Source organism: Falco cherrug, chromosome 9 (genome assembly GCF_023634085.1).
Source record: "Falco cherrug isolate bFalChe1 chromosome 9, bFalChe1.pri, whole genome shotgun sequence".
Classification (NCBI taxonomy): Eukaryota; Metazoa; Chordata; class Aves; order Falconiformes; family Falconidae; genus Falco; species Falco cherrug.
The window spans coordinates 5394353-5416027 of record NC_073705.1 but is presented as its reverse complement, the minus strand read 5'-3'; the positions used below and the strand labels follow the sequence as shown (position 1 = coordinate 5416027).

At 50.6% G+C, this 21675-nt stretch overlaps 1 protein-coding gene across 6 annotated transcripts in view; it reads left to right on the top strand.

Annotated features, from left to right (window-relative positions):
- PBX3 (PBX homeobox 3) overlaps nt 1–21675 on the top strand; it is a 115693-nt gene that overhangs the window by 89496 nt on the left and 4522 nt on the right. For 5 of the 6 annotated variants that reach the window (XM_055720222.1, XM_055720218.1, XM_055720219.1 and 2 more), the window contains 6 exons: nt 3240–3481; nt 9764–9954; nt 12231–12366; nt 19216–19381; nt 20636–20748; nt 21570–21659. In XM_055720222.1, the coding sequence (XP_055576197.1) occupies nt 3240–3481; nt 9764–9954; nt 12231–12366; nt 19216–19381; nt 20636–20748; nt 21570–21659 (938 nt within the window). The remainder of the gene's footprint in view (nt 1–3239; nt 3482–9763; nt 9955–12230; nt 12367–19215; nt 19382–20635; nt 20749–21569; nt 21660–21675) is intronic. The other variant, XM_055720223.1, reaches the window with a different exon arrangement.

Sequence of the window (21675 nt, the reverse complement as noted above, 5' to 3'; positions counted from 1 at the left end):
CTGAGGAATAAAAAAGGGAAACAATAGCCACTGAGTGTGAGCTTATATGTCAAAAAATACATATATTATCACTGTATTCAAACGAAGAGTAGTTTATAAAGGCAGGTGCTGGTGGGAGCGGACGTGTTGCCAGTGGATAGTGAGAGTGTTCCTCCCTGCTGAGGAGCCCGGGAGATGCTCTGACTCCTTCCCAGACAACGTTAAAAGCATTCAACCTGCAGCTGAGGCAGCTGCTGCAACTCGCCAAAGAGCTGCGTGTTTCACTGATTGCAGAGGAGTTCATCAGTTTTACTGTCCCCTGCCCCCAGGGACACCAGACCCTATTAGTTGTGGTGATCTGGTTCGTATAGTTCATAAGGAAAGATGTGAATTAACACACAGCTTAATTCTTGTTAGAATCAGTTAATCAACTTGTGGCTTTGCCATTCAAATGAGTGATGCGTCTCACTCAGGGGCAAAATAAATGTTATATCCACACACACACACTTTGTCATCCCTTTGTCTGCGGGTTGTCTGCAGGCTCGCGCGCTCGGGACTGGATGCTTTGGACGCGGGAGTGTTACTTAATACTAAGATGAACACAATATGCCAACCCCTCTGTCACCAGCTTTGGAGATATGCGTTAGGGTTGAGAGTGAGACACCTCAGTGGCTTCGTCATTGTCCTTATCTGCTGAATTTCTTCCTCTTGTGCTTCAGGGCCTCTCACCAGCTCCTTCGGGCTGTAGCGTAGACATCAGCTTTTGCATTTAAACCCTGGGGAATGCTTGCTGGCCTTTGTTAGATTTCTACAAGAAGGGTTGGGGGTTTTGAATATTAATTTAAGTCTGGATGTGTAGTGCCATTTTGGACAAAGCCCTTTAATCTTTGGCCTGTTGGTGAAAGTAAAAGATGCAGAAGTCACAGCAATTGTACCAAATTATTCTACTGCAGATTTTGGCTGGGCATCTTGCAGCATCAGGGGAGTGGAGTGGGACTGCTGCTGTGACACTGGGAGGGCGGATGAGCTTCAGAGCAGAAATGCAGCTGGGGAAAACCAGCTGGAATAGATCACAGGAGGCATGGTCTAAGAAACGGTCCAGAAGCAAAAGGAAGAAAAGACAGTAGAAATCATTCATAAGAAGGAACAAGAGCTGGAGTGGATTAAAACCAGAAGGTTATTAAACATACTGACACCAGAACAGAGGAGGAATAAGATAAACAGGAGGAATGGCTCAGCACAACAATATCGAAAAATCATCCCTGTGTTAGCAACACCGCATGGGCCAGGAGTTGTGCAAGAGCAAGGGCACTGAGTCCAAGGGGAACGAGGGGGTGAGGGATGGAATGGTCCTGATGCAGCTGTGCCAGCTCTGCCACAGCTGGGGTGGGCACAGGATCCCCTTGGTGGGAGACCACCACCCCTCCTGCCACAGGAACCCCTGAGTACGGCATCGCCCTCCCTGCCACGTGCTCAGGCAGCAGCATGACTGTGCCAGGAGCTGTGCCAGGGCTGTCCCCAACACGCATGCGCTGGCCCAGGGACATGCCAGGACAATGCGTGGTATTGTCAAACCGTGCTCATCTGTGGGCCTCGGAACAGGCAACAGAAATAATTTAAAGAGGTGATGAGACATTTTTATTATTCCCATGAAATTGTATGGAATTATAGTTTTAAATGAAGGTGACAGGTTTAAAATGTGTATTTTAGAGTAAAATTAGTGCTGGGCTTTCTTGAGTCTAGAAGATTGGCCAGTCAGGGGGTCACCTCCCTCTGTGCGTGGAGTTTAGGACGCCGAGGGTGAAATCTGTTTGTACTGGAGCGGCTGCTGTTCCTGGCCAGCGTGGAAAGCAGAGTTGCTGGTGCTCAGCTGTCTGCATGGCAGCTGTGGATGGTGCTGCTGCGTCTGGCGCAGCCATTCGGAGCCCGCACTGCTGTGAGGAGCCCGTGCAAGTATGCGGGGTGCCAACGGCAGACCTCAGGGACCCACTCAATCCAGAGCACAAATACTTACTCTTAAACAGATTTAAAGAGGTTAATTGGGCTGGGATGTACATGGTTGTGTTACTTCTCTAATGGAAATGTTGATTCAAGAAGCCACAGCTCTAGTGATTTTTGTACTACTGTAATTATTTTTAAACTTTCTTTTCGGCACTGTTGATAACAGCTTGGCACCATGCCTGCATGACCTGATTAAACTTACAAATTGTCAGCCTTGATCTATAGGACTCAGAAAAGATTGCTGACTGAGCATTGCTTCGGAAATTCTCAATTTAAAACAAAAATTAGATTTAAAATCTTGTTCTCAACAATACAGTGCAAGAGCAGTGGTGATATTAAACATACACTCAGCATCCCAGCATCATGACGATAATCAAATGTCTGCATGGCAAGAAGTTTAATTCCTTCTTGTCTATGTTCCGTGGCTGCCAGAGTCTCTGCACCACACTCCCATGGAGGCCATTCCTGAGGCGATGCTCCCAGTTCTGTCTCCACCATTTCCCTCCTCTGATGGGAGATTTCAGCTCTACCTGTGTGGAGCCAGAGACTGCAGGCATGCGTGGAAATGGCTGCATCCATGGGATCTGGCCAGTGGGAGCCACAGCACCTCCCTGCTTTTTGCCTGAAGGCTCCTGTAGTTGAGAAGCAAGTGGCAGCTTTTTCCCCAGGCATTTTAAACCAATGCGTGGACCTCATAGGAGGGATGGAATCCAGTGGTGCAAGTCTCCATAAGAGTAACAGGGTGCTTAGATCCATTTGGAAGGAAATGAGAAGCAAATCAATTCTTTCCAGATAAATAATGCACTAACTTTTACCACACAGTCTTGCATCAAAGTGGTATAATGTATAGAGTAATGCCAGTGTAGATGTAGCTACGTCTTGGAAAACAACTGGAAGGCGTACATCTCCATACTTATGCGACTACTCCTTTAATACTTACACTGAAGTGGTTAAAAGCTCTGCAGGGTCCTTTAAAAGCCTTGTGAAGATGTTCCTGCTGTGTCAGAACCAAGAGGGTCCTGCAGCGCTGCTGTCACCCCCTGGCACCCACCTGGGCTGTGTCTCACAGGACCTGCCCCAGAGGAGGGTGCCCATTTGGGTACCACCGCAGGGTCAGAGGAAGGGCCGTGGGCAGGTTCGGTCCCCGTGTCCCCGCGGGGCAGAAGGGCTCCTCACAGGCGTGCAGCGAGCGGGCAGTGGCCGGGCAGATGCAAGAAATACTGACTGTGTTTTCTCTTGTTCTCTCTTTTCTGCCCAAGGTTTGAGCATCCGAGGAGCCCAGGAGGAAGACCCTCCCGATCCCCAGCTAATGAGACTAGACAATATGCTTCTGGCAGAAGGAGTCTCAGGTCCGGAGAAAGGTGGGGGATCGGCGGCAGCAGCTGCAGCCGCAGCAGCCTCTGGAGGGTCTTCAGATAACTCTATTGAACACTCAGATTACAGAGCCAAATTGACCCAGATCAGACAAATCTATCACACAGAGCTGGAGAAATATGAACAGGTCAGACATCAGCCTCTCAGTTGTACGTGTACCTGCCGCTGCTGTCCTCTGCACCTCCACTTGCCAGCGCCCGCTGCTGCCTGGCTCTGGACCACATCCCCTCCTCCCCTTCCCCAGCCCCCTCCCCCATAAAGAGCCGTGTCGGGAGTCCGTCGGGCTTTGAGGAGCCACTCACTGGACCCAGGACACGTCTTGCATGCCTGAGTGTTTTATGTTGTCTGTAACTGCATAAAAGCAACACCCAGTCCTGTGTTTCTCCCCTTCGAGCCAGCCCAGAGAGCGAGAGAGGAGGAGAGCTGTTTGTCAGTTGATGCCGCTTTCCTGCCCCATGGGGAAGTGCTGCAAGGCTGGGTCTGGCAAGTCGGGGAGCACAGGCAGGCGAGGGCCGTGCTGCTGATCTCAGCCCATGGGCTCCGCGAGCAGGCGGCGGGAGGCTTTGGCGCCAGGCTTGGCCACGGTGGGTCAGCCATGGCAGGTTGCATGGGAGCAGGCAGCGAGGCGCCAGCACAGCGCCTGGCCCGGGCTTTGGGAGCTGCCGCTGTGGGTAGGAAATGCGGAAATCCCAGTTCAGGTGGACACCAGCACTGGGTGTCTTTGTTTGGAGTGAGGAGTGTGCTGCAGAGACCTGTGGGTTTACATTCACCGCTGGGACCTGGTGACCTGCCACATTTGCCGTGCTGGTGGCACTGGGAATGATTGCCACGTGCTGCTGGCTGGCGTGGCTCCTGTCCTGGCGTGGGGGGCTGCGTCGCCCCGTTTCCCTGTAATCCACGAGAGAGACTGTTCTGCCTCCTCTCTTTTCTGGTTTTGCAATGAACAATGGCATCAAAGGAGATGGGGGAGGGAAGAATGGCACGAGACCCCTGGCCCTCACAAGCCTCAAGCGATGTCTTCATTTTCCCCTCCCAGAGGTGTCCTAATAAAGCTTGTAAGCCCTGAGCCTAATCAGCTCAGCGAACCTCATCAGCTGGTGGTTTCCTGAGCTGAGCCAGGGAAGTCCTGCACTTGCCCCCAGCCCATCACGGCAAAACGTCGGGATGTACAGACCAAAACCACAACAGAGATGTGGAGGCAGTGATAAAACAGCTCGAAACCGCGAGGGTGAGAAGAGCGCACCGTGCTGCCCAGCTCCTTCCCCAGCCCCTCTGCTCTGCCCTGGCACGCTTCCCCTCCTGGCCTCACCAGTGCGGAGCGGGACCTGGGTGCCTCGGTAACTCTTTATTTTAGAGTTTACCATTTTTCACGTGAAGAGCCTCTGAGAGGTCTCTGGCTACTTTGCTTTGCTTTTATAGCCCACCGGAAACAAAGGCACGATCTGTGACACAGCTGACTGGTGTCTGCTGAATGTTAGCAATGGAGAGAAGCGATGGCGTGGTGGGCAGTGGGTGAGAGGCAGCGGCAGAGCCTGGAGGAGGAGTGGGGAGGTGGTGCCCACTGGTACAGTCCACACAGCATCCCACTGCAGATGCTGGTGGGACCATGGCCTGGGTGGTAAAGGCTGGCATGAGGCTAGTGTGGCTCAGGTGCTGGTGGCATGGCGTGGTTCAGATGAGGGTGGGATGGTGTGGTTCAGGTGAGGGTGGGATGGTGTGGCTCAGGTGCTAGTGACATAGTCTGGTTCAGGTGTGGCTGGGACAGTGTGATTTATGTGCCAGCAGCATGCCATAGATTAGGTGCCAGTGGGACAGTGCGGTTCAGGTGCCGGTGGCACGGTATGGCTCAGGTGCTGGTGGTACAGTGTGGCTCAGGTGCCAGTGGGTTGGTATGGCTCAGGTGCTGGTGGTACAGTGTGGCTCAGGTGCCGGTGGCACGATGTGGCTCAGGTGCCAGTGGGTTGGTATGGCTCAGGTGCCAGCAGCACTGCCTCATCTGTGCCGCCTCTTTCACTGTGTGCGCAAATTTCAAGTGGTGCACAAATAACCAAGCAAATAACTGAGAGGGTCTTTGTGCAAATCTCCTGTTCTCCTTGAGATGAACCCCCTCTGCACCCTCTGAGGGCCCCAAATGTCCCATGTGGACCCTTGGGCTCTCCTGGCACTGCAGGGCTCTGGGGTGCAGCCTGTTGCGCTGGGACGGGGATGGCCGCCGGGTTAATGAGCACCATGCAGCGGGAGCGCATTTAATAAAAGCACAGGAGCACAGGCTGGAGAGAGATCTGGGGCCAAAGCAGCTGCAGGTCGGTGCTTGCAGCCGTTTCCTGGCAAGAGTCCTTTGGCTCTAATAAGTTTAATGAGGTGGGGGAAGCAGTAGCATTTTTAGCCCTGTAGCTCCATTTACAAAGGTTTCGGCTGAAATGTCACAGCCATCCGTCCACACCACGGGAAACTTTGGAGGATGCTCAAATGCTGCTAGGAGAAGGAGAGAGAGGTGGAGCTGAACTGAAACATGTACGCTTCCCTGTTGATCCTGACACCCTGCAACGTCTGCTCTACAGAAATATGATAATTTCCCCAGCCTTGCAGCAAACTGTCTCCTGCCGGTTTGTCTCAACACAGTGCCCGTCTCTGCAGCCGAGAGGCAGCCAGGACTTTGCGTCTCTGCCTCCAGCAGCTGCAGGTTCCTGAGAGACGGGTGCCCTCCTGCAGCGGGGGGCAGCTCAGCCCCCACGCAGGGACACCTGCCCACGCTGGGGGAGCAGCTCCTGCTGCTGCTCCCCGGTGCAGGCGCTGCTGCGGTGCTGCTGCAGCCGGCAGCAGGGACCAGAGCGGCTTCCCAGAGACGCTTTCCAGGCAGAGTTTGATCCTGATATTTGTTGCCAGTTAACGGAATGCGCTCAGAAAAAAAAAAAAAAAAGAAGGAAAGAGAAATGGAAAGTGTGTCACGCCATCACACAGCTCTCCCCTTGCCGTGCGCCGGGAGAAATGGCCGTACACAGGCAGCTCCTTCCATAATTTACAGCTACTATAATAGAGATGACATATTGAAAGCTATCTTCTATAATTACACTGAAATACATTTTTGCTGTAGGCAAAAATACTGTAAGGGTCCCAGGCCTCCCGGAGCAGCTGGGAACCTGCTTCTAGAGTTCACAGATGTCTTCTGAATTCACCCCAAAGTGGGGTGAAGTGTGGCTGCTTGGAAGATGCCACCAGCCCTGTGGAGTGCTGGCTGGCACTGTGGCCCTGCAGACTGTTTTGGGCCATTTCATCTCTTTTTCTTGCGCTCATCTGAAGAGCCTTGATGAAGCATTAAGGCTAGCAGGAGCATCCCTGCTCCTACAATGTTTCTGAGCAGGTTAACAAGACCATCACTTATAACCTGACATTATTAATAATGTTTCAAGCGCCAAGCAGAGGCCTGAAAAATAGTACTGAAAAAGGGATCAAGTAGCTCGGACGCTATAAATAAACAAGAGGAAAAAAGACAGAGCAGCAGAGTCTTCTGAGCTTCTTCCACTCTGCTGCACTGAAGTAACTGCAGATGGGAAGTGCTGGTGAAGGTAAATTAAAACCAAGCTCTCTTAAGTAGCTGCAACCAAACAAAGTCTCATCAAGCCATTCAAGTAAATTCAAGGAAATATTTTTGCTTCTTGAAAGCAATAAACTCACTTTAGCTTTGAAACGTCTGATTTTTTTATACTATATTTGTGGATAAATATTTCTTATAGAAAAGACATATCTGAAAAAATGCAACAGTTGCCATTTTTATCGTACTTTAAAACTGAATTCCCTGGATCTGCAAACAAGGGGGCACTTGACAAGCTGTGTTCCTAAAATGTTCTTTCAGTGTCCAATCCTTGGATCCAGCTGTATTTTTGGGACAGCCAGAGCCACTCTCTCCTCACAGGGAGGGAGTTGCTGCATTTGGGTGCGTACCTTACCTTACCTCTGGGCATTGTTTCCCAGGTGAGCCACAGCTGGGGCTTGTGCTGTCGTCAGATGGCTGAACTCAAGCTTTTGCATGCTAAAATTGTCCAGGCAGCTCAGCAGAGGACACTCAGGAAGGATGTGGCCCCGGTGCAGCGAGGCTGGTGGGAGCAGGCACTGGTGCCCGGCTGCCTCCCCAGCTCAGGCCGGGGGCTGCAGCCCTTCCCTGGGGGCTCAGTGCCCACTCCCACGCCGGGCAGGTGAGCTGTTGTGCTGGCTCTGCGCTCACACATGCCAAAGCTTTGGGATGGGAGGAGGAGAAAGAGGCCACCTGCGACAACTCCGGCTCTCCCTGGGTGAGGAGGGTGGCCGGGGGTGCTCAGAGTGGCATCCCCATCTCTTCGGTGTGGCAAGAGGGGACAGCGGCTGGTCATCTCCACGAGCTTTGCTGCCTGAAACCTCAAAACAGAAGGAAAGGAAGAAGATGTGCAAATGGGAAGCAAGGATGAGGTTTGTCAAACACCTTAATCTGGAGCTCAGAAAGTCTTGAGAAAGTCAGGGAATGGCAGCTGGTGGGAGGAGCAGTGGGTCTGCGCTGGCACAGAGTGGTGGTGAGCTGGCACAGCCTCTGTGGCACCGGCGCATCGGCGCTCGGCGGTGGCAGGTGAAGGGCGTCTGCACCAAGGCTCACCAAGCCTCACCGAGCCTTGCCAGAGTGCTGCCTCCAAACGGGTGCTGCAAGGATGTAAATTAGCCTGTAATTTACTTTCAGTAGTGTAAAGAAAAAAAAAATCACTTTGCCTGAAGTGTATGCATCTTTCTTAAGGGTGTACCCAGATTTTAATTATCTAAATGTAAATACTTAACGAATTTTACTTAGAGTAATGAGCTAAAGTGCACACTACATAAATGAGATGTTCTAATTAATCATGTATGAACTACTGGTTTAAAGAAAAGCTATGTGAATTCTGCGAATGTTGGGCTATTGCCAAATTGCTAATCAGCATTTGCATTCATAGATGGCTTCACTTAATAAGTTGTGAGACGTTCAGCAAATGTTATAGGAAATTATGAGGTTTTAGATGCATAAACTTTTCACTTTTAACTCTTTCCATCACATAATCTATTGAAATGCAGCAGAATCCCTGAAAATGTAGTTGTCAGACAAATTACATTTTTTTTTTCATCCTGGCTTTAGAAGGAAAAGGGGAACTAGAGAGAAATGGATGCGTGAGGTATGGGGTCTGGACCAGACACTTGCCGTGTTTCCTCTGCGTGATTTACTGGCTGCTGAGCGTTGTGCTCGTTGCATGTTGCATTAGATGCAGGAGAGTGAAATCCCATGGCCTTGTTTGGCCACAGCCGCAGCCCCGCGGCGCGTTATGGTGGCTGGCCCTTGCGCAGGCAGCGTGCAGACCTCCAGCAGATGCATCGCCTTGTGTCCATCCACCTTCGCATGGGCAGGGTTCGGGGGGCAGAGGGCAGTTCACCTCACACTGCCCACAGCCCCCATGGGGGTCAGCACAGCACCTGGCCCTGCTCCTCTTCCCTGGGCACCATCAGACAAGAGCAGGTCAGTGCCTAGAATGTGCTCAGGTACCAGGCTGGCCCCTGGCAAAGGATTAGCCCTGTGGCCACCACACAGCTCAGCCTAGCATACGGCAGTCCCGGGGTTTGTTTTTGAAAGAGATAAGTGTGACATAAATCAGCAGAGTTGATGGCAGCTTCCAGCCTGCATGGGGGAAGCCGGGATGCCAGTGTGACAGCCACTCGGTTGTGCAGAGGCTTGGATCAGGTGGTGTCTGTTGATGATGCAGCTGGAGAAGTTTATGTCATTGTGTCCATTCACCTATGTAGTCTGGGACAGATAATTGATGGCTCCTCGTGCCTTCCCTCCTTCAGTGCCTTGGCAGCATGGCACAGGCCAGGTTCAGGCATGGCTTTGCCAACCCCCCCGCTAAAGGATGCACGCAGCATCCCTGGGTATTACATGCTAGCGTTCCCATCTAGACCTAGAAAGGTCTGAGCTCCCCACCTGTGGCAGGGTGCTGACCCCGCCTGCTGCCTGTGTGGGGCTCAGCGGGCTGCAGGACAGGCAGCCCTTCCCAGGTCTTGCTCGCCTGGGTGCTGAGTATGTGCTGGTCCCCGCTCACAGCCTCCCCCCTCCTGCACCCGTTACACGCGCTGGTCCCAGCCTCTCCTCCCCACTGTGGTCTGGCTGAGGCCGCAGGGATGTTGGCAGGGATAAGCGTGGAAGGAGCTGTGCCACAGTTCGGCTCCCTGGGCTGCTGCAGCAAGTCCTGGGTCTCACAGACAGGGGGTGTGTGATCTGCTCCTGCCGCCGCATGCTGTGGGGATGGGGTCACACGAGGGTCCCCCAGCCCCCCTGGTGCTGCGTCCCCCCAGCAGCCAGGTCCAAGCTTGTGTCCTTGTGGGATGGCACAGGACAATTTCTAAACCTCTTCTTCCTTCACAGGCATGTAATGAATTTACCACACATGTGATGAACCTTCTCAGAGAACAGAGCCGGACACGTCCCATTTCTCCCAAGGAGATTGAAAGGATGGTGGGCATCATTCATCGAAAATTCAGCTCCATCCAGATGCAACTCAAACAAAGTACTTGTGAAGCAGTAATGATTTTAAGATCGAGGTTCCTCGATGCCAGGTAAGACAGAGGCGAGTGCCCCAGCTCTTTTTGGCAGGGAAAGGGCAATTGCTGGGCAGCTCAGGGACAGCCTGGGTTTGCTGGGACCTGTGTCCCCATGTGGGCAGGGACCCGCTGGGAGAGGCTGCTCTGTCCCAGCAAAAGCCCAGAGCCTTCATCCTTCACCCAGCAGCTGCTGTGAAGAGGGGGGGGGGTGTGTGTGTCCTGCACCGAGCTTTCATAAACAGCAATGTCTCTTCTACATATGCTAGTGCAAACACTAGCCTTGTTTACCCGCTGCTTGCTTGTTTACCCTGCTCCTGCGAGAGTCACATAGGATTTGTGCAAAGGGCTGTTTTGTCACCCCAGCAGTTATTTAAATGGCTGCTGGTACCGATGTCTCGCAGCATAAGGCCAGGCTTGCAAAACACTGACCCTGTAATGGAAGAGCTAAGTTCTCTGGGAGGGACGTGCCCACGGGCTGCGGCTGGCGCTGGGTTAGCAGCTGCGCGTGCCCGAGGTAAGGAGGGCAACGATGCTTCTGAAAGCCAGATCTGCTGGCCCATCTCCCAACAAGCTGTCGCCTGACTGGGGTGTGGGAGAAGGCAGCACCTTCCGAGCCACTCACAGCCAGCACACGCGTCCCTCGGACACCTGTGTCTCTGCCAGAGCTCAGAGCCTGTCCCCACAGCCTGCCAGCCACCAAAGCGGTCTGCTTGTTCTGCAGGCTGCGAGGAAGTAGGCAGACGGGGATCAGGAGGGGGTTTATAGGCACAGCCAGATTTGTTTGGAAGTGGGATATTGATCCCCAGCCCCATCCCTTCCGCAGGGCTCCCCTCCACAGAGCAGGACCCTGGCAGCTGGCAAGGCCCGGAGAGCAGAGCTGAGCCTAGCAGAGCAGGGAGGAGCAGCAGGCACCATGCAGAGCCTCCCCTCAGCAGCTAGCTCATGCTTCACACCTGAAAGCTGTGAGGAGCTAAACAAGAGCAAAATAATTTTATTAACAAGGAGGTCACTGGCAGGTGTGGCAAATTAGGGTAATTACAAACAGTTGGAGGAAACGTCTATGGAGAGCTCCAGTAACTGCAAAAGGTAAAGCTTGCAGATGCACATTTTAAAGTGATTTCTTTAAAAAGGAGGAAGGTAAATAAGGCAAAATGAGCGGAAGCACAGTAATGAGATAAACATAGCTCTAGGGAGAGAGTCTGCCTGCTCCAGGATACAGTGTAGTTAGCAGCATCGGTGATACTGCTGGAAGAGAGCGCTGGGGATTGCGCTCGGCTGCCTGCTGGCCTGGGGCACAGGCAGTTTGATTGCAACCAGCCCTGAGGGGAAGAGAGCTCTGAAGGAAATGTTTAACCGGTGCTTTCGAGAGGATGTTCTGGGGAGGAGAGCAGCCGATGTCGACGTTTGCTCGGAGGGAAGGCACCGCAGCTGTGCAGATGCTGCCGCTGTAACCCGTGCGGTGAGAGCTTGGCAGTGGGCTGGCTCTGCTGGAGGGGCTGTGCTGCTCCCCAGCCGGCTGCCTGGCTGCTGGGCCGGCTGGGGCACATGCTGGGTGGTGTGCTCCGGAAAGGCTTCGCTTTCCACCAGGGCTGCGAGGCTGCACGCCTTGGTACCTGTCCGGCACGGTGCGAGAGCAGGAGGGTGCACAGATGGGTCTCCCTCGCAAAGCCCTGAAAGCCACTCGCTCACGGAAGCCAATTAGCTCAATGAGTGCTACATGAGGACATGGCAGCAAGGCCGCCCTGTCCTTTTCCATTGTGCTCACCCCAGACACCGGTGCGGAAGCCCCGGCTGACCTGCCGCTACAGGGAGGGAGGTTCGTTAGGTGCTTGCTGTCAGCGTGGGGTGGGCGAACAGCTGGGAGGGTCGGGCTGGGTTGCATGCTTGGGTGCTGCAGGCAGGCTGCCCAGCTCAGCGCCCTGCCTCGCCTTTTGCTTCGCTGTGTTTTCTGCCACAGTGCACAGACGTTGCCTGTGCACCACGGGATGGAACCCTTGGTGGGTGGTGCGAAGCCGGAAGCAGAGACCGGACCCTTGCAGGGCTGGATGTAGGAACATGGGCATTGCAGCCCACTGCCCCCCCCGCACAGCATCAGGGCAGAGCCCAAACCTGGTGGAGGGCTGGCCCAAAGGAATATGGGGTGCTGAGGCAGTGCCGTCGTGTTGCTGCATCGTGTTGCTGTGCGCTGCAGCACAGGCATGTGAAACAAGGGTCACTTCCATCCCAGCTGACCCTGCCAGAGACCTGTTTGCATCTGGAAGAACAGCTGTGCTTTTCTTTTCTTGTTTCAGACGGAAAAGGCGTAATTTCAGTAAACAAGCCACAGAAATCTTGAATGAGTATTTTTATTCCCACCTCAGTAACCCCTACCCCAGTGAAGAAGCCAAAGAAGAGCTGGCAAAGAAGTGCAGCATCACAGTATCGCAGGTAAGCAGTGGGTGGGAGCGGAGCGGGTCCTGGCCCCTGACCTGCCGCACCCCAGGCAGTGCGTCGACCTCCCGGCTCCCCTTGCAAAGCTGCTGTCTCCCTCGGGGCTCTGGGAAGTGCTTCCAGCGGAGGCATGTGATATGGAGCAGGTCCCTGCCCAATGCACCTTCATAATCCCTTCGGATTTGCATTGTTGACCATGGTAAAGTTCATCAGGGTGATGGAACGTGACTAAGCTGTGCAGGGAAGGCAGCGTGCCTGCAGGTGGCTGGGGCTGTGCTGGGGTGAAACAAGCGGGCATGTGAAGATGAAGGTAGAAATAAAAAGGCTGTGAGGTTAGCACCCTACTTCATGTCAGCTTTCTTCTGCAGAGTCTGTAAGATTCCTTGCTGAGCCTTACTGCCTGTTACGAATTCATTACAGCTTACCATTATTTCGGGGGAAGGCCAGTTTATTGACAAACATATAATCTATCTCTATAGATCAGAATTTCTTTGATTGCTTGAAGTTGTTTTTTTTAAAAGAGCCAGAAATTCAGCCTCTCAATATACTCAAGTGACAGGAGTGGTTTCTCTGTAGCAAAAATGTATTAGGCAGAGTTGCTCATTTTATCACATGTAACAGATGTTGCTGTGAAGTTAATGCAAGAAAACCGGCATCTCCCTAAGCAGAAACACGCCTGGTGTTGGCTACAGCTGCTTTCTGTGCAGGCCAAAGTACACTTACAGCTCTGGACCGGTGTCTTGCAGTGAAGCTCAAGCCAATGACACTGCTCCATCGAGCTTTCCTTCACCAGGTAGCTTAAAAAGCAAAACAGCACTTAGCATTTCTTTTGGCCTCTGCATTTGATAGAAAACCAAACTATTCCCACAGTAAATACGGCTCATACAGTTGGGGAAGGTTGCACTTGGGTGACGGGGAAAGCTCACCAGCAGTTTCCACATTCTCCAGCTACCCCACTGCCCATGGCAGGGCCCAGTGTGCCATCTCCCTCCAGCTCCATCAGCTCTGCTTATCAATATTTCAGGTCCTTTAGAGGAACAGTGCCTGTGGCGAATGTGTTAACTATTAATGATTGCAGGCTGCAGTATTGGCATTATTAGCAATGCAACCTTTAGCTTTATAATTAAGACCTGAGCTGAGATTTACTTTATAGGTCTCCCTTGAATGCATAAAAAATTCAGGCACTTTATTGAAGACTTTGAAATGGAAGGCTGTCCTGCTCCCCCAAATTTGATATTACTTAATTGACTTTGGAGATACCCTCCGTACAAACCCTAGTGAAACGGCCCTGTGACACAAGAGGCCAGTGGACATGTGTGTGCCTTGCTGTCTCTGTGCTCGTTCCTTGACACGCAACGCATATTGTGCTCCCAGCAGGGTGGGAAGCAACTGTGCTCAAGGAAGGTAAGGGATGGAGATGGGGACAGTTTCTTCCAGTCCATTTACAAATGGCTGGGGTGATGGGCAGGATTTTTTTAGGAGAAATTCAGCACCAAACATGTTGCCTCTGCCATTGCTCTTCCATTGCTGTTAGCACCATGCAAGTGACTGCAGCCCTGACAGGTGCAGGGGCAGCCGTGGTGGGCGCTGCGCAGCTCTTCTGTGCCCGTGGGCTTCCCTGTGGCTGCCATGAATGCCCAGAACCAGCCAAATAGTCCAAGAGCACATGACTACCTGGGCACCTTGGTCTGCAGCCCTACATCTTGTTGCTGGTTTCAGTCCTCTTGGCACAAGATGGTTTATAGCAATTCCTCCAGCAAGTGGTGTCCAAAAATCATCTCACGTGAGCCGAGGCAGCCTGCTGTGTAGTTGGGAGAGGCAATGCCATCAACACCAATTTGGAGAAACCACCAAGTTCTTCAGCTCTGCTGGCAAAATGCAATTGGGAGAGATTACGTGGTAAAGAGGACAACAGACCTGCTGGAAAGATGTTTTCTGTCCGCCCAGCGGACAGTGAATTGTGCCTGGCAGAGAAGGAGTTAGTGATCCTGCAGAGTGGACAGATAAAAGGCTAGATCTAGATAAGGCTGAAGTGACTGAAGGAAATGAGATGGAACACTTGAGAAGCCATAACTGATTGCTTCTAGTGCTAATAGATCTGATTTCTTTCTTAATTGGTTGTTTGATAAGATTTAATGTATATGTTGTAGAATGAAATAAAAGGCAGGCAGATGGTCCAAAAATGTAGCAGCAGCAGTGAGCCTGTGACATGAGTGTAGGTTTGTCTCTAATATTTGGTACAAGCATGTATTGTTTCTTGAATCCATTAGGAAGTCTGAGTGAGCAATGGGAGTAGCTGCAGCGCATCCTCTGTAGCACTGTGCGCAGCATTCCAAGCTTTGCAGGGTGACATTTTCCAGCCTGGAGCAAGGGCAGCACTGACTATGCAACCTGGGCATGAGCCGCCAGAGGTGCAAGTCTGGGGCCACGGCAGGAGCTTCACTCTGGCGAGACAGTACAAATACTAGGAAAGCCTCCAGACGATGGGAAGGCCTGAAAATGGGAGTGTGTCATCTGGTGGGAGAGGAGCGTGCATGTGAGAGAGGGAGTGCCTGTGATCAGCTGGTTGCTTAAGTTCATGATAGATCTGCAGTCACAGCTAGAAAATGTGAATACCACAGATACCCTAATCTTTGATTTTCAAAGGCACTTCCAAAGGCCGCACGGCAGGACTGCAATGTTAGTTGGTATTTACTAGGTTGAACTGGCCTGAAATTGTCTTTCTTTGTACTGAAAAATGTGTATATTTTTGAGGCCATCTAGCAGAAAAGCTCTGAGCAAGCACTGTAAAATAGCCCAGTGCACACTGCTCTGGTGGTTGGCAGCAGAAGTCAGAGGACGCAATCCAGAAATCAGGGGTGAATTGAGCAGTCATTTAAAATACTGGCAGGAGTAGCATCGCATGGGATAAGCTATGGCATCCAAGCGAGTGACTGAGCTACACCTTGCACAGGGCTTTTATGAAAAAATCTCTGAGCACACGTATTTCCAGCCTTGACCAGGAGTCCCTCAGACATGGCTGTGCCTGGCACCATGCCCTATTTACCTCCCTGCTACAAATGCCCCGGAGGTGCAAAGTGCTGGAAATTGATAGGGTTGGGGGGGGGAGGGGGAAAAAATGTTAATGGATGGCTTTCCAAACTCGTGGAGGTTGTGGTCCGTGTCTGATGGAGGCTTTCTCCTTTTTCTGGCTGAGCCAGGCTTCCCCTGTAGCCTCTCCTAACGATGATCCAAGGTGTTTCTTTCTCGTACTGTCAGTGCCTTGTAAGTGCTGGGGGCAGATTCATGGCAGAACATTTTCTCCCTCAAACACTTAATTAGTGAGTGTTTTGGGTCGTCCTCCCCCCAGATTAAGCAGCTCACTGGAAATCTTGCTGCCATAGCACTTTACCGAGCTGCAAAGAAAATTGTGTCCCAGAATCATTTAGTTGCAGATGGGAGATAGATGGTTTCAGTTTTGATATTGGTGTTTAAAATAATATGTAGAGAAGGTTTTTCAAGAAAAGCATGAAGACAAACTATTTATTAAGATGAACACCTCACACAATTTCATTTTTAAGAGTACAGAAAAGGTAATTCTAGGGAAAAAAATGTCCTTAACAGAGAACATCGTCAGCTGTAATTTAGAGCTACCCGATCAGCACGTGTTCGAGGGAGATAAACTGTATCATCTGTTCTCCCCTTACCATGGCTGCGAGGCTGATGTTTTATACTTTTGCAGATGAGCCTCTTTCAGGGTGTCATGAACAACTATCAGTCTATCATATGGGCTATAGAAAGGGCATAGTCATTGCTGAAAGCGTGTCAGTGGATTACAGCAATAAAATTTTTCACTGCTTCAAACAAAAGAAGGATGTGGTTGACAAGGGAATATATTTAAAATTCTTTTAAAGAAAGAATGCAGAAGCTGGTTTTCAGCACCCCTCCTGCTTCTGCTTCTTCTGAGTCTGTCTCTGTAAGCAGATTGACAGGGAAAGCGATGGATGTACAGGCTCTTATCCCTTGACTTTATATGGAAAGCAAGGGGGGGGGGGAAAGCAAGCTTAATTATCTTCTACAGGTAAAATTCTTAGGTTTAGATCATGTACCATGATTATGCTGCATTGATTTTAAAATTTTACTACTTTGTGCCATTTGATTAGGTGTGGAATGTGAACTGTGTGCTGCAAACACTTGGAAACACGATGGAAAAATTTCCGTGGTCTGTAAATACATAGTTCACTAATTTCAGCAGAGATGCTCTCGTGTCAGCTGCGTCTTTTGCAGAACGAGCACTGATTTATCCCATGAAATCAGCCTGTGCAGAGACACGAGGCAGGCCTGCCCCATCCCAAATCCCACATTAGGCATCTTGATGATTTAAGTAATAATTTACTGTCTTTTTATTTAACATTGCAATTAACATGATAAATAAGTGCAACAGTATTGTTTGAAATGTAATATACAATTAAGCCCAATTAATTAATTGGCCTTCAATGATCAGGAGGAGAAAGATGTTCATTGTTTTTTTTATGTGAAGAGATAGTTTATTTTAATGAAAAATGTGTTGTGAAGCAGCTCGTGATGGAGACAGCTTTCGTTTTTAAGGTGAGTGTGGGGCTGGGCGAGGAGCCAGGGCGCTGCGGTTCCCCCCGGTCCCAGTGCTGCTCGGGGCCAGCCCAGCACCAGCATCCCAGCCCTCCCTGGGACGGTGCCGGTGCCAGTGGCCAGGGCAGGGTGAGGTGTGCTCCGGGCAGGCAGGCAGCCAGCACAGTCCCACAGGAAGAAATGCCACAGTGGTAAATCCAGCCTAAATCCTGCCTGGCACAGGCTCTGCTTGAGCGGCACCCTGTCCCTGTCCTGGATGCATCCAGCCGCCTGTGTCGGCCGTGCATGCCTGGCTGCGCCTGGAGCCCCTGCACGTTGCCCGGCCGTGGCACGCTCTGCTGCAGCCCCTCACTGATGTGGTTCACAGGAGAGTGAAGAGTCCTTTGGCCGGGAGGCAAAGGGACCTGGGCACTGCTGCCTATGCTGCCCCGGAGGGGTGCTGTGGTTTCTTGGGCAGCCAACGGTGCCGGGCCCTGCCGGTGAGCAGAGTGCGCGCTATAATCTCAGAAATAGTTTAACATTTCTGGATATTCATTTAGATGTGGTATGCGGGTTAAACATAACGTACGATCGCTGCTCCTCTCATTGCTTCCAATTAAACTTTGCTTGTTAGTTTAACCTCTAGGTAATCCCATCAAACAATTGATGTCAAGGAAACACTGCCCACAGTGGCTCTGGATGAGTGGCCATTAATTTTAATTGCCTTGATATTAAAGATTAAGAAGTATTGGGACTAACAGAATGGAAACGATCTGATGTCAAGCAAATCCACTCATTGAGGCTTCCCCAGGCTGCTGGTGATATTAAAATTTTACTGTGAGAATTAAATAAACCTTTATTAGTGATGGCTGTTGTTTGATTGGTCCAGGGGCGTGCATAAACAGAGGGGTCTCGCACACATCCGTGGACAATACAGTTGATGTACAGAGATTCCTCAATTATGAAACTGTTAATAAAGCATAATCTGATTGTCCACAATAATTATTTGCTAGGTTTCATTAATGTATTATTGCTTCTCTGACTGACAAGGTAATATTAAGTGCAATATATAGAATACGGTGGAGTATTATCTAGGGAACAGAATGTATAAGGTACCTTTTGTATTACTGTTAAAAGCTAGAGGCTTTTCATTAGTTGTTTTTAAACAAAAGCTGCACTACGTAAAATACAGCAGGATTTGCCTCCTGCCTGCAGCCTTGCTGGGTGCTGTGGTGCAGGTGCCTTACCAGGAGCCACGGGTGCTGCAGAGCTGCCGCGGCTCGTGTTAGGGTGCAGCACCCCGTGCCGGGTGGCTGGGCCATAACCACTCATGCTGTTCCTGGTGCCCTCCCCTTTACCTCTGGGTTGTTGCAGGTGCTTTTTTGTTTCAGCAGCCGTCTGTGTTACATACTGGGGTTGTTAATTAGGAGCTCTGCTATGGCAGCTGAAGTTAAACAAAGCCACTGAGAAAGATTGTATGAACTTTTCTGAGCAGCTCCAGCCGTGACTTCTGTGTGGGTTAATAGTCGGTGCCCCGTGAGCCATCTTGGCTTCAGTACAGCATCTTCAAAGGGAGATGACAAAGTGACTTTTCAGCCATTATTGATTTATATGATTCCTTTCATTTTCAGCTGACCAACCATGATTCTATGAGTGGGCTGCCAAGGTTGTTCCAGCCCAAAAATAAAGAACAATTGCTCTCACTGCCTGCTGACCCTCACTCAGCTGGGCCTTGGTCCCCCTTGAGCAGCTTTGGGGTCTCGCATTGATTTTGTTGACAAATGGCTCATAGTAGTAGGAGACAATGCTGTACCAAATGCTACAGCAAGCTCCAGGAGAGGTGTCATCATGAAAGGGTCACCCCTCGTGCATCAGTTTGCCAGCAGAGTAGGGGAGCCAGATCACGCTCATATCCATAGTAATATTTAACTCATTATAGAATCATAGAATGGTTTCAGTTGGAAGGGACCTTAAAGGTCGCCTAGTGCAATCCCCCTGCCACAGGCAGGGACACCTTCCACTATCCCAGGTTGCTCCCAGCCTTGTCCAGCCTGGCCTTGAGCACTGCCAGGGATGGGGCACCCACAGCCGCTCTGGGCAGCCTGGGCCAGCGCCGCGCCACCTTTGGTTACTGCTTAGTTAACTGGAGTATGTGGCAGATACGGGTTGGGGGCTGGGGCATGCCTGTTTTCTGGACCAAACATGACATCTCGAAGGGGTCACACTTTGCCAGGTCAAGCACTTCGTGTCCTTCACCCTTCCCACCTCTCTTTACTGCAGGTGTCCAACTGGTTTGGCAATAAGAGAATCAGGTACAAGAAGAACATCGGGAAGTTCCAGGAAGAAGCCAATCTCTACGCGGCAAAGACGGCTGTGACCGCAGCGCATGCCGTGGCCGCGGCCGTCCAGAACAACCAGACAAACTCCCCCACCACACCAAACTCTGGTACGTACCCAGCTTGTGTGTTAAGCCTCCTGAAGGGCAGGCTGTGCAGGAAAACCCTCAGTGGTGCCCTAGTGAGTTCGGTCGGGCTGAGAAGGGTGCAGCTCCCTAGCAGACCTAATCGTGGCATGGGCAGTGGGACCAAGCCTGTGGACCTCTGGGCTGGACCACTGCGGGGGCTGAGCACTGCCGTAGGTGGTCCCAGGTGACGCTCCCGCAGCCTTGCAGGGAGCAGGGCAGGGCCCATGTCGTTCCCATGATGGTAACTTCTGCCTGGCTCGGGCTTCTGGCAGCTTCTTTGTTTCCATAGATATTTTAAGCTTTTTCTCATTCAATGAAAATAACACAAAATGAGGCAGAGCTCCAAGTCCGCTTTTGTAGAACTATTAAATTTATTGTCAAGATAAGAACGAAATAGGGGAATATTTTAGCATGCACTAATTAGAATTTAAACTCTGGCTTGCTTGAAATGGAGTTGATATTATATATAGAAATCTAAGGATGCAACTTTTATTTTGGAGTTGCTGTACCACATGTTCTTCTGCAGTATTTAAAAATTGTCTCGCTAGTGTGGTGTTGACATTTTGCAAATCTAAGCATGAAATTAGTAAGGGGAGTGTGTAAAGAGGAAGTCGCTTTTTTGGGCTCCAGAGGCAAAGGTTTCCACGAAGCACAGATGTGTTTGACACTATTTACAGTGAAGTTTTGCTGCGACCCAACTTTTAAAGGGTATAAAGATCCGAGGGTGTGGGGGGGAACCACTTTAATCAAAAGAAAGTAAGAAAAAGGTTCCTCCTCTGATGGTAACAAATCAGCTATTTAGAAATTGCCAGCCATTTCCTTTTGAAGGAGACGTGAAGCGCAGACTCAAAATGAGTTTTTCTCTGAGTGTTTGGTGATAGCATCTCATGATGAAGCGATCCATCGGGGGAAAGCTCTCGACGTGAAAACTTGTTGTTGTACAGAGGGAAGAGCTAACCTGGGTTGCAGGGGGCTGCCAGGCTTACCTAGCGTGGTGCTCCCGGGCGGCAGCCGGTGCGGGGGGAGAGCTGGCAGCAGCCCAGCCGGGGCGCCGAGCCGTGGGCGGGGGGCCGGTGGCCCAAGCTCACCCTGCGCCGGGGCCAGCAGCTTCCCCTCTGCTGTGCGCTGCCTTTCCTTCTCCTCTCCTGTCTTCTTCTCCTTCCCCTGCCCTCAGGTCTCTGGGGTTATATATTTGCAGCTCTCTGTTATTCAGCTACCTAACTCTTTCCTTTCCAGGTTCTTCTGGTTCTTTTAACCTCCCAAATTCTGGGGACATGTTCATGAACATGCAGAGTCTGAATGGGGATTCTTACCAGGGGTCCCAAGTCGGAGCCAATGTGCAGTCACAGGTAGGAGAAATGCCCCAAAGTAGGGCCTTTCTAGCAGGGTAGGGTTTGGGCTAAAAATTCCACCTTACTCTGGCTCTATTAAATGGTCTGTGCCTCGCTGCAGAGTGGAGGCTGCATATTTCTGAATGTGACCTATACTTACCCCAGCATTGAATTTCACAAATATAAAGGAAAGTGATTTTTTTCTGATTGAAATTTTAAGCTTTGTGAATGCATTCGGCTCTGGCTTGAGCTCATGGAATGGGATTGGGTGCGTCTGACTTCCATGGACACTGTAAATCCAGTGAATTTTCTTTCTTTTTTCCTTTCTTCCCCCCCCCCCCCCCCTTCTTTTTTTTCTTTAAAAAAATGCATCTTTCTTTCATTTATTGGACAAAATTTTATTTATTTATTTATTTCTATGTCAGAACACATCTAACTGAGCTATTAAAGTACAACTCATTCTCAGTCACTTTTCCAGTCCTTTCAGACAGGGCTAACTCCATGTTTTATATGCAGTATATACGCCATAATCTCTTCCCATACATGCAAGCACATACAGACGTATAAATATGCACAGCACTTTGCTGCAGACACTTAAGAAGGACCTACAGGACGCACTGCTGTGAGGAAGTTGTTTGGCTGGTGTGAGAAGCAAAGATGTATGGGTTTTAACATGCAAGGATTTGTTGAAATTCTGCCAGTCATTCTTGATTGATAAATTTGCCTTTCATAGAAGATGCTAAACCCTTTTGGCTCACATAATTCAAAATGTTGCCTATTGTAAGTGATGATGTTTTAATAGATTTGGAATGATGAATTTTGTTTCCCCTTACTTTAAGGTGGATACCCTGCGTCATGTTATCAATCAGACGGGAGGATACAATGATGGCTTGGGAGGAAATTCACTGTACAGTCCACATAATTTAAATGTGAGTACCCAGGGGA